The sequence below is a fragment of the Oreochromis aureus genome, linkage group 16, assembly GCF_013358895.1.
Source record: "Oreochromis aureus strain Israel breed Guangdong linkage group 16, ZZ_aureus, whole genome shotgun sequence".
Classification (NCBI taxonomy): domain Eukaryota; kingdom Metazoa; phylum Chordata; class Actinopteri; order Cichliformes; family Cichlidae; genus Oreochromis; species Oreochromis aureus.
In genome coordinates this window covers 34,300,578-34,313,255 of record NC_052957.1, presented here as the reverse complement: position 1 = coordinate 34,313,255, position 12,678 = coordinate 34,300,578, and the positions used below count along the sequence as shown (strand labels likewise).

At 44.1% G+C, this 12,678-nt stretch overlaps 1 protein-coding gene across 7 annotated transcripts in view; it reads left to right on the top strand.

The window, feature by feature from the left end:
- ttll4 (tubulin tyrosine ligase-like family, member 4) overlaps positions 1-12,678 on the top strand; it is a 52,977-nt gene that overhangs the window by 26,602 nt on the left and 13,697 nt on the right. For all 7 annotated transcript variants that reach the window (XM_039599866.1, XM_039599868.1, XM_031754874.2 and 4 more), the window contains one exon: positions 7,852-7,970. In XM_039599866.1, the coding sequence (XP_039455800.1) occupies positions 7,852-7,970 (119 nt within the window). The remainder of the gene's footprint in view (positions 1-7,851; positions 7,971-12,678) is intronic.

Here is a 12,678-nt window from a genome sequence, read left to right as displayed (position 1 = left end):
CAACTTTTATGCTCGTTTTGAGCGAGGAACCCCACAACCACAACCAAAACAGACACGACGCCAGACCACCAACCTCTGACTCTCTCCCCACCGATGTAGGACGGTGCTGAGCAGGATCAATGTCCACAAGGCTGCAGGTCCTGATGGCATCCCAGGCGTGTTCTCAGGCGTGTTCTGGGGAGCTTGCAGGAGTCCTGACAGACATATTCAACCTGTCCTTGGCCCACGCTGTGGTACCGGCCTGCTTCAAATCCACCTCCATCGTCCCGATACCCAAAAACTCCAACCCATCTAGCCTCAATGACTACCGCCCAGTAGCACTCACCCCCATCATCACTAAGTGCTTAGAGCAGCTGGTCCTAGCACACTCAAATCCTGTCTCCCCCCACCCTGGACCCCCACCAATTCGCATACCGCCAGAACAGGAGCACAGAGGATGCAGTCTCCATCGCACTGCACTCTGTCCTCACACACCTGGACAACAACAACACCTACGCCAGAATGCTGTTTATAGACTTCAGTTCAGCATTCAATACAATCCACCCTCACAACTCATCAGGAAACTGACAGACCTGGGCATCAGTTCCCTCATCTGCAAATGGTTACTGGACTTCCTGACCAACCACCCCAACATGTCCGGCTGGATAACCGCTGCTCATCAACAATCACAATGAACACCGGTGTACCACAAGGCTGTGTGATGAGCCCTTTCCTCTACTCCCTCTTCACTCACGACTGCAGACCTGCTGATGGTTCCAACACCATCATTAAGTTTGCAGATGACACCACGGTGATTGGCCTCATCAGTGACAACAATGAGACCGCCTACAGGGAGGAGGTGGATCGTCTGGCTGAGTGGTGCAACAGAAACAACCTGCTGCTTAACACTGAGAAGACTAAGGGCTCATCGTGGACTACAGGAGAATGCTGACCCACATCCACCCATCCACATTAAGGGGATGGCTGTGGAGCGTGTGAGCAGCTTCAAGTTCCTGGGTGTCCACATCTCCGAGGATCTCATCTGGACGACCAACTGCTCCAAGCTGGTCATGAAGGTTCACCAGCGCCTCTTCTTCTTGAGGACTCTGAGGAAGAACCACCTGTCCTCAGACATCCTGGTGAACTTCTACCAGTGCACCATCGAGAGCATCCTGACCAACTGTATAACAGTCTGGTGCGGGAACTGCTCTGCCTCGGACGGAAGGCGTTGCAGAGGGTCGTGAAAACTGCCCAGCGCATTGCGGAGCACCACTTCCTGCCATAAAGGACATCTACAGGAAGCGGTGTCTGAAAAAGGCTGGGAAAATCATCAAAGACCCCAGTCACCCATCACATGGACTCTTCACCCTCCTGCCCTCTGGGAGGCGCTACAGGAGCCTCGGACTAAGACCACCAGGTACGGAACAGCTTCTTTCCTACAGCTGTCAGACTCCTGAACTCTGCCTCCTGACATCTGACCCACGTTAAACTCATGGACTGAACATACACACACCCACAACCACCTACACACACACAATGGACAACCGTACCCTCAAACACACAATAATAACATGGACTGAACCACTACTCACAACCACTAGCACTTTATATAGCCTCTGTAGAAATTATCCACATATCTCACTTATCTTAACTGCACTACTGTATAGTTCTGTGTAAATAATCATTCTGTACATACAATAATTTTTAATCCTACAACTGTTTATAACTTGCATAGTTCACATTTCTGTATAGCTGTATATCTCATATTTCTGTATAGTCAAAGGAGTTTGCAAAGAAAAGCGTCTGGACTTCTTTAAGTTGCTTGAAGACGTTTCACCTCTCATCCGAGAAGCTTCTTCAGTTCTAAGGTCAAATGGCGAGAGTCCCAGATTTAAACCCAGTGGGAGTATCCCCCAAAGAGGGACAAAGGACCCTGGTGATCCTCTAATCACATGAGCCGAGGTGTGAAAGTGGGTGTGGGACCTAATCAGCCAGGGTTTCGGGTGAGCTCATTGTGAAACCTGGCCCCACCTTGTCATGTAATTCCTGAGGTCAAATGGCCCAGGATGTGAGTGGGCGTTAAGGCGTCTGGGAGGAACTCAAAACTGGATTATAGATGGCAGACAGTTGGTGTCGTAAACCACCGCCTCTGTTCAAAGATGATCGCTCACAGTGGACATAGATGGCCTCTTTCACTCTTCTTTCAAACCATCTGTCCTCTCTGTCCAAAATGTGAACATTGGCATCCTCAGGCTTAGAGGGAACATGTTCTAAACATGTTCACCCTACCAGGTGGTGTAGGGTCCCTACACAACATGTTCCCTCTAAGCCTGAGGGAAAAAAGAAGGAACACACACACGTAAAGGAAGCACTCAAAACATGTGGTTATCCTAACTGGGCGTTCATAAAGTCAGCAAAGAGTCACAGAAAAGAAGATCAGACACCAGCGAGGGAGGATAAGAAAGACAGACGCAACAACGTTGTCATCCCCTATGTAGCCGGTGTATCAGAGAAACTCAGGAGAGTTTTCTCCAAGCACGACATCCCAGTGTACTTCAGACCCAGCAACACACTCAGACAGAAACTGGTTCACCCGAAAGACAAAACTCCAAAACATAGACTTCACAACGTGGTGTATGCTGTACAGTGCAGCGAGGAATGCCCAGACCTCTACATTGGAGAGACCAAACAGCCACTTCACAAGCGCATGGCACAACATAGAAGAGCCACCTCCACAGGACAAGACTCAGCAGTCCATCTGCATCTTAAGGATAAAGGTCACTCTTTCGAGGATGCCAATGTTCACATTTTGGACAGAGAGGACAGGTGGTTTGAAAGAGGAGTGAAAGAGGCCATCTATGTCCACTGTGAGCGACCATCTTTGAACAGAGGCGGTGGTTTACGACACCAACTGTCTGCCATCTATTTTGAGGGTTTTGAGTTCCCTCCCCAGACGCCTTTCGCCCACTCACATCCTGGGCCATCTGACCTCAGGAATTCACATGACAAGGTGGGGCGGGTTTCACAATGAGCTCACCCGAAACCCTGGCTGATTAGGTCCCACACCGCTTTCACACCTTGGCTCATGTGATTAGAGGATCACCGGGGTCCTTTGTCCCTCTTTGGGGATACTCCCACTGGGTTTAAATCTGGGACTCTCGGCCATTTGACCTTAGAACTGAAGAAGCTTCTCAGATGAGAGGTGAAACGTCTTCAAGCAACTTAAAGAAGTCCAGACGCTTTTCTTTGCAAACTCCTTTGACTACGATGACCTGGATGACTGAGAACCTTCACAGACATATTTCTGTATAGTTTTTTATTTCATACTTATATCCTGTTCATAGCCTGTACATAGCTTGTACTCACTACAGCCTGTACATACTTATAGTTATAGAATATTCATAACATACTTCATACCGTGTACATTATAACATACCAAAATAGACCCATTTCTGTAATATACTTACATATCTATATTATTGCTAATATATATTGTAATATATCTATATCATGCTAAAGCACTTCTGGATGGATGCAAACTGCATTTCGTTGCCCTGTACCTGTGCATGTGCAATGACAATAAAGTTGAATTCTATTCTATTCTATTCTATTCTATTTTTATCAAGTATAGATAGTTTAATGATTAAGAATCTGCCCTCTGGATCTATAACTGTGTCGAGTACTGTGAAATTAATATTTTTATGGATTAAAATTGCTACTCCCCTTTGTCTAGAATTATAACAAGCTGAGAACACATTAGGAAACTCAGGTGTTTTAAGTCCATTCGAACCTCTAAGAGGTCTGTGGGTCTCTTGTAAAAGGACAACATCTGTCTGTAGGTTTTTGAGTTGGTTAAATATTTTTAACCTCTTTTCTCTGGAGCCAGCTCCATTTACATTCCATGTAACAAACCTTAGTGCGCCCATAGATGTCTGTGTATAACTAGAGGTGTATGCTATGTGTGATGCTTAGACAGGTGGAGAGAATACATCACTTGTCCATAAATAAAGAGAGGGAGAGAGAGAAAGAATGTGTGGCGAGATGCTCCCTGAGTCTGACACTGTGTGTGCATATTTACTAATATGAGTACGCTTGGCTTAAGTGTGTGTATCCTGTAGGTCTGTGTGCACTGTCTGATTGATGTAAATGTGCTGCCATTGAGCGCATGACTGTTCGTGATCGTGCTGTGCGTATGTGTCGAAATAAAGGATGTTGTTTGTGGATGAGTGTGGAAGCAGGTGATCGAAGCAGTGAAAGAAAGAAAAAAGAAAGAAAGAAACCAAGGACAAGGGTGAGCAGCATAAAAACAAGAGGGGGAAAAAGAGAGAAGAGAAAAAACCCGGAAACATTCCAATCAAACCATTGACGGAGAGTGACGGTGTTAATTCTGCTATGATATCACACTTAAGATGCGATTTGATACTAGTAAGTTAAACAGATGTTAATGCAAGTTAGTGTGAGTGGATGGGGAAAGGGTGTAGCGGATTCATATCTGGTGTGAAGTTAATACAGCCACGGAGTGATGTCGGGGTCGCGGTGGAGCTGTCCGTCCACGTACAGCCAGTCCACAGCGATGACAGCGCAGGAGCCCTTCTGGATGAAGCCGCGTCGGATTGGGAAGAGGACCCTGTGTCGTTCCAGGATCTCTTTGGGGAACTGGTCGTTCACACTGAAGTCCGTTCCTTTTAATTCCCTGCCACGGCTTTTCACATGTTCCTTTTGTTTGAAGAGGCCGAATTTGGCCACAATAGGACGTGGTCTCCCGGCTGCAGCCCGAATGGGGCCAAGGCGATGCACCCTATCGAAGACGATGTTCTTCACCGTGTCCTCCGGCAGCTTCAGGTGGGTTTTGATGAAGCTTTTTACCGTGGTCTCCACGTCCTCTCCAGCGGCTTCTGGAATACCAGAAAATATCAGATTATCACGCGTGCTACAGGCTTGTAGATCTATAACTGTTTCTTTTATTTTTTTATTTTCTCGGTTTAGCTGAGTAACATTGTCTGTGAGACATTTCACCGACTCCCTTAGCGTTGCATTTTCAGCAGCGAGCGTTTCCACCTGCTGCTGGCTGAACTCCAGGGACTCTCCCAAGCATTTAAATTCCCGGTGAAGAATCTCCACCAAGGACAGCCTTGCATTGAAACTGGACAATCGTTGGTCGATTGACTCCAGTATGTCGACAATATCTTTGCCGGCTGGCGATGTTGTGCCGGGGGAATATGCCGGGCCACATCTTTTCGACGACGGCGTCTCAGATTTGGCCGGGGAAGATGCACTCTGGGCCTTCTTCATCACGAGATCCTGGAAGCACTGATCAATGTAATCTTGGAGAGCCTCTAAACGCTCCCCGTTGTTCTCCAGGGTGTTGGAGATGATTTAGACAAATGTTGTTAGTTATAAGACAATTGATAAGTGTATTTGGTAATACTGAAGCTTAGAGGAATTTGTTCAAATCTAAACTACCATTCGCTTTAATTTTCCGCCAAAATCTCCGGCGTCTGACGTCAGTTACAACATGAGTCACTTACCTTGTCCGTCACTTCCGTCACTTACCTAATTGTTTATTAACAGCGAGACATTTTAAATGAGAATAAGAAAGAAAAGTATTTCTTTGTGCCCCCCTTTCCCTGTTAATGCCCTTCCTGGCCCCCCTGTCAAAATTTTGCTAGATCCGCCCCTGCACAGTTACCAGCTGTCAGCTACTTAGAAAAGGATCCTGGTGTTATTTGTCTCTCAGAAACAGTTCATAACTTCCCTTCAACTCATTCATGTCACCTAAAATGTAAACCTGTTTCTCCATCACCTGTTCAGCTCTGATGATTCAGTAAGGACATCTCCTGGTTTCATCTTCATGTTTCCCTCTCACCACATATCCAAACTGATATCATGACCAGCAGCTTTTACAGCTGTGGCTCCAGCAAACATCAGCTGATACTAGAAATTAATCTTAAATAAATTCTAACAACAGCTGATCAAGCTTAAACGTGCTGCTGTTGTTTAGCGCGACATCCGCTGGTTTCCTCTTTGGCGCAAAGTGGGCGATAAACAAACAAGAGAGACGGGACTTGTGTCAGAAATGCCAATCAGCAAAACTAAAAAAAAATAAAAAGGCAGCTGACAGCATAAAGACACTCCACCTTTGTGTCTTTTTCCATTGTAGCTGAAGTACAGGACAAACTGCGTTTCTTTTCACCTCAATACGAAACGCGTAATATTTTCTCTGAATGAGGGACGGTTCCGTTTTTTACGGGACGGTTGGCAACTCTACTATAACTAACCTTATGAATAAAATAAAGTTCACTATCAGTAACATCATAGCACCTGCCCAGCTGTATAGAAACTCCATCATGCTAGCTAGTACGCAGTACGAGTTATTGTAACTGACTGTAAAAAGTCAGCACAACGAAAATAAACTCCACCTAAACTTGGTTTATATCTGACCCAGACAGACTGCAGGTCATAACTTCTTACCTGAAGTTCAGTTCACCTGACACTCGGACCAGCAGCCGCCTCGAGTCTCTCCTCCTCCTGCCTCCCCTTTCCCTCATCCACCTGCTGGCCTCTGTGGAAGCTCCGCCATAGCCACCACCAAACAACTGAGTTATTTTTATATTTTACACATCGGCCAGCATCTGGCCAATCCACCACCTTTCATTGTTTATACTGTTACAAAACAACAAACAAAAAAAACCATCGGCCCATAAAAACAAAAAATCACATCGGCCCACCGGGCAAATGCCCGGTATGCCCGATGGCCAGTCCAGCTATGGTCGTGCCATCAGTTAACCCTTCGCGTGCCACAGCTGGCACGCGTGCCCAGGGTTGCCAACCCCTGGTCTAAAGAAATCGTCTAAACTCCAACCTCCTCTCCTAACTGGAATACCTGAAGTAGAGCGATGAGAGCAGATTCCAGACGGGTTGTTGCAGAAATCCTGTTAGTTCCGAAGTATTTCTCAACTTTTGGCTGTTACTGATTTACTAAGACTCGCGGCATTAGTGGCTGTAGATCCAGCACCTTCTTCCCATGTTATGCTGCTCCACCACAGCAGTTATTTGGGATACATATGAGACTGTATACCACCACAACTACAGCAGTTCCAGTACTTCAGTAACCTGTACTTTTACTCTGACCTTTAGCTAGCTTTTTTACCATTTTCATCAAACTTTTAAAGATCTGAACCATCCTTTCAGGGCCTGGTGTTTTCTAATTGGTCTCCTAAAATAGTGTCAACTGTCTGTCTGTCCCTCAGAGCTTGTGAATTCTTTCAGTTTCTCTCACTGTATTGTTCAAAGGGGCAGACAGCTGGAGAGTGGTGGAAAGGTCTGCAGCATTGTGCATCATATTGTTATCCTCTGTTGGCGTGAACAGTAGAACTGCCTACCAAAGACTAGGAACTGATTCTCTGTGAAACCACTCTGGATCAGGACTGCTATTGTCACATTTTTTCCTTTTAACCCATCCAGCTGATTGGTTTGTGTTCATCTAAATAGCCTGACACTCTAAATAGAATAACACCCCTCCCTGAAAGCTAAAGCTCCTGTATGTCACAAATCCCGTCAAGCTTACCTGTCATCAGTGGAAGAAGATCTCTGCTTCCTATGACTGTCATGTGAGTGTGTTTTGGCATGTTTGTCTGATCAGGTTGACTGTATATCATTTAACATGTCATTTCGAACCACGTTTGATTTGCCACTTTAAATACTGTGCTATGAGATGGTGTATTTGCTTGCTCTGTATGAGCTGAGGACACTTGACATCACATTCACACAAACATCAGATTACAGCTGTGAACCAGATAGCAGCATATCGTAGATGATGTTCCAGATGCCTGCAGATCGTGGATGATGTTCATTACTTTGTCTTTCTGTCAGCATCGAGGAGCCAATGTCGTTGGGACCAGGAGACAGTCAAGAAGAGCAACCAGCACTAGTTCCCAGTTTGTTTCCCCGTATCCCTCCGACCCTCTATTTCAGCACCGCCAATGAGAAAGGTCAGAGTTATAACTGTTATGTATGTATGTATATTATATATGTATATAATTGATCTTCAATTATTTATATATCTTTGCAACTTATAAGGCCCTGTAACTTCTTGATTTATATCTTTACAACACTTCACATTATCTCATTTATGCCTTTTTGCCTTTTGGGGTCACCAAACCTTTGGTTCTACAGGTACAGCCACTGCCCGGGGCTAAAGCAGCATGGAAAATAGCTAAATCATCTAGATATGTTTAAGAAGTATTTTTAGACTTCACAGTTGCTGCGTTGCAGATATTTACAATACTTGCTTGTCTAAAAAATGTTTGCTCTTATCTGGAAGATTTGCAGTTCTGGTTAATTTACGACTGAATTCACTCAGTTTACTGTGTTGTCTTTGAGTTAGTCTAATTTGTGACTCGTTAGCTAATCAAAAAGTAGTCAGAAAAAGCTTAATCCAAATGAATATTTATTTATATTGTTTGTTGCTATTATTGCTAAAATTTGTGGCACTTTATGCTGTGTTTAATATGGCATACACACAACATCAGATCAGCCTTTGAAGTGTGGGTCATGTTAGCAGTGAGAGCTGAAGCAGCTTGCTTTTCTGTCATGTTAACATCCACACACCGTCGACAGATGCTAACCTTCTGTGTCAGCTGACAAACAGGGAACACCAGTGGTTTGAGCAGTTGTCACCTGTATGATGCATTATGTTACTACGTTTGTGTCCATTTGCATAGTTATTTTCCAGCACAGAGTGAGGGACACGTACGGAGTCGTACTTGCATGTGGGGCTGGGCCATATTATACCGTTCACGGTAATACTGGTACAATGCTAGACAAAGATAAGAAAATGATATATCGCGATAGAATATGGGTAAAACGCGCGTGCGCAGTGCCGAAAAAGCACGGCGGTAACCGAGAATGAGAAGGGGGAAAGCAGATTGTTGAGTGAAACGGATGAACCAGAATTGGTTTGTAAAAATGGTGCAACTTAACTGGTTTGGTGTTTGTCTGTCAGATACACAACAAAGCACTTTTTTTTTGTAGAACATGCAAGTGGGCCGTCGTTATTGCCGTATTTGTCGGACTAAGGTGCTCGTAAATCTGGGAGTAACCTGGGTCCTAAACTCCGTCCTTTAAGGTCCCGAAGTCAAACGAACACTGCAGCATCACTGAGAGTTACAAACTGTCTAAATTCTTTCATCTTTAATAAAACGATCAGCATTGCTGCTTTACCAGGTGTAACTATGATGTTTAACATCCGGGCATCCATGAAAACAGAATTTATTACATTTAACGGAGTTAGAAGTTAGCAGGAATTTAGCGGAAGTTAGCTCGCTAGTTTCGCTAGTTACCTAAACATGATATAGCATGTTCTGACTGAGAGATTTCTGAAAAAATTCAAACGTACAGCTCTGCTATCACTTCCAACATAAATGAAGACAGAAAACTAAACAGCAGTGACGTTTGTAGGGTTACCGAAGTTGGGCTAGCTGGTATATAATGATGTGCTACGTGATCGCTAGCTACACAGCTATGTTAGCATAACATAAACACAGTGAAGCTGGAGGATGAATGCTAACACTTTTCCACTCGATAAAAGTTAACGTGAGGGTTCCCAATGGTTAGGGACAAATGCAATCGCATGGCAGGATGCTGTAAACGAACTTCAGTCAGGAGAACAACTGAGATAATCCATCCACAATACGAGGTTAGTCATTAATATACTGCAACAACATGGGAATAGAGCAGCTGTGATAGAATACAGCATTAATGAATCAATGGTACAGAAGTGGAGGAAGCAAGAAGAATGAGTTGAATAAAGTTTGATTTATCTGACTGCACCTTATGGTCAGAAAAAATACATATTTGACTTTTTTATTTGGCACACTGCAGTTTCATGTTGCAAAGCACCTCTTTTTAACTTCAGTGGATATTATACATGGTTATGCTCAGGATATGTCAGCCCATTTCTACTGGAAATGCCTTTTGGTTAAACTTTCAGCAAGGAATTTGCATTTGCACTGTTAAATTTTTATATAGCTTTAATGCACATAAAAAACAGCTGCTTGTTTAAGTAAAATAAATGGATGGGGGGTTTTTTGCGCTAGTGAAGTTGTGGAGTTGTATTTTGTCTCGGAGAAATTATATCGTCAGTTATATCGTTATCGCAAATTTTCAAATATATATCGTGATATACATTTTTGGCCATATCACCCTGCCCTACTTGCATGCAGTTGTCATAAAAACCAGCAGCACATAGCTTTGGATGGCACTGTGCATAGATCAGATGCTGATGGGTGAATTCCGGCCTGGAACACAAAAAGGAGCTTAGAAAACAGGATGAGAAGGAAAGCGTGGCTGAACTGTTCAGTCCGTTTCACTTCAGCTCTTTGTATGTCATAACGAGCAGGAGAAGCCCACAGACGTGTTGTTAGTGACACTGTCCCCTGGTGACCGTAAACTGCTACAACATGTAGAGATCGGTCTGCAAAGCTGGCTGTGTGCTGGAGGACCAACCATGCTCGAGCCATTACAGTCCATCAAACTTTTTTACAACTTCCTGTTACAGTAAGAGGGATACAGAATAGCCACCCAAATGACAAGGCAAATTCACACACCACTTTAAATCTGCTGTCTGTCATTCATACCTACAGCCATGAAACACCACCAGAAACCAACCAGTATTGCCAAGAAAGAAACTTTGAAAGAACTGCATTAGTTTCTCCAATACGTGTAGGTTGCTGATTAGACTCCCAACACCACAAGTCTTTATGTTATGGTTGGAAAAAACTGTGTGTATATGGAAAAGAGCACTCCAGACAAGTCCATAATAACAACAGGCTACACTGTCTTCAGAGTAGGGCTGCCACAAACGATTATTTTGGTCGACTAATCAGATCATGCGTCCGTTGGACGTAAAACGTACAGGTTATTGCACCAGCATGCATCTGCTGTTCTATAACTATCAAAAACTTACAGCTTCAAGTGTTTAAGGTATGTGCTAACTAAAATTAAAGACAAGATTATAGTTTAAACTTTTAATGGAATTTGCAGATTCAGTGGAGTTTAATAAACTCAGCCGTCTGACTTGTATATCATGTTCAACCTGAGTAGCGAAAGACTGGGGGGGCTTTGAAAACGATGTGCCGGAAGTTCACTGTTCTCGCCCCGGCTCTAGTGAGCCTCGACCTCCCAGTCAGTTATTGAGCTGGTGGGTAACGTCTCTGAAAACGTCGGAGCACTTTTGCAAATATGTGAGGTCTTTCTAAACCGAGCAGATACTTGAAGTTTACACAGCTACATTCTCGCCTGAAAATATGTTAAAAGTTTATTTTGTGGCCCAGAAAGATTAATAAAAGTAATATTAAAACTAAGTAGCTGCTGCCATTGTTGGAAGCTGGAATTGGCTGGGTCGCGCTATGAATTCTGGGATAGGTTGGGCCACGAAGGATACACCCGACCCATCCTTCAAATCTGGGGTAATGAAGGACGCATTTGGAGGAGTCTTCGAATTTGGACAGCCTTTGTCGCGTCGCTGTAGCGTAATCGGCCTACAAATGCGGCCTCTAATGGATGCGACCCCTGAATTTGGACACAGCTACAATACCGGAGACTGCTTCTTCTTCTTTGGCGTTTAACAGCAGCTGGCATCCTTGTACATGCATTGCTGCCATCTTCAGTCCATTATTACCATCCTAAATCCTACTACTTATTCCTGCATCTTTCAGGATCTTACAAAGCTTCAAACGACGCGTCGACTATTAAATTAGTCGTAGACGATCGTGACCAACTAATCATTGCAGCCCTACTTCAGAGCCTACATTAATGCTACGGAGTAAGATAAAACCCATGACAGAGGAACAGGTTTACTCATCAATCAAACGTGGTGCATTGTTACTAGAGTAATATTCAGTGATCTGTAGATTTCCGGTCTATCACAGTATGTTGACCATTGTATGTGCCCAGAAAACTCTAGCATACATCTGTAGAGCCCACCCTCAGATGATGAGTGTGAGGAGTTTTCCTGTAATGCAACTCAGATTGGAATAAGTGACACTCAGACAGGTTTTACAAATTAACGTGCATGGGAGAGAACTGGACAGGCGCCGTTCCTTCGCTTGACCTCAGTTACTCTCGTCCGCCCTCCCGCAACACTGCTCTTTTATTGTGGTTACATGAATATGCATAGTTTCATTAACATACGACATATACCTTGGTATGCGTGTGTGTGTGTGTGTGTATATATGTGTATCTGTGTGTGGGGGTCTTCCTGGGACCCCAGGAAGACTCCCCAAAGCTGGTGCCAGGAGTCTAACGGTACATCTAAACAAAAGGCTCTTAGACTCAAACAGATATACATATGTTTGCTATACCATATATCAGCAAGAGAAGATACGGCCTCTCCTAGGAGACGTGTGATCTATGCCAGAACACTCTGAGGAGGAGTGAACGCACTCCCCTCTTCATGCTACACAGAGTTGTTACAGACCTCCTAGGATAAGACATTCTTTCAATCTACAAATGATTATATACTTCTAAGCATATATGAGTAAACATTTCAAAGCATAAATGACAATAAACAATAAGACAAGGTGTGACCTCTCCCATGCTCCCAGGATGTGGGTGTGAAAGTCAGAGAGCTCTGGAAAGCACACAAAGCTTGCACAACGTAACTTCTCTAGTAAAAAAAGAGCAAACACATCTAGAAAA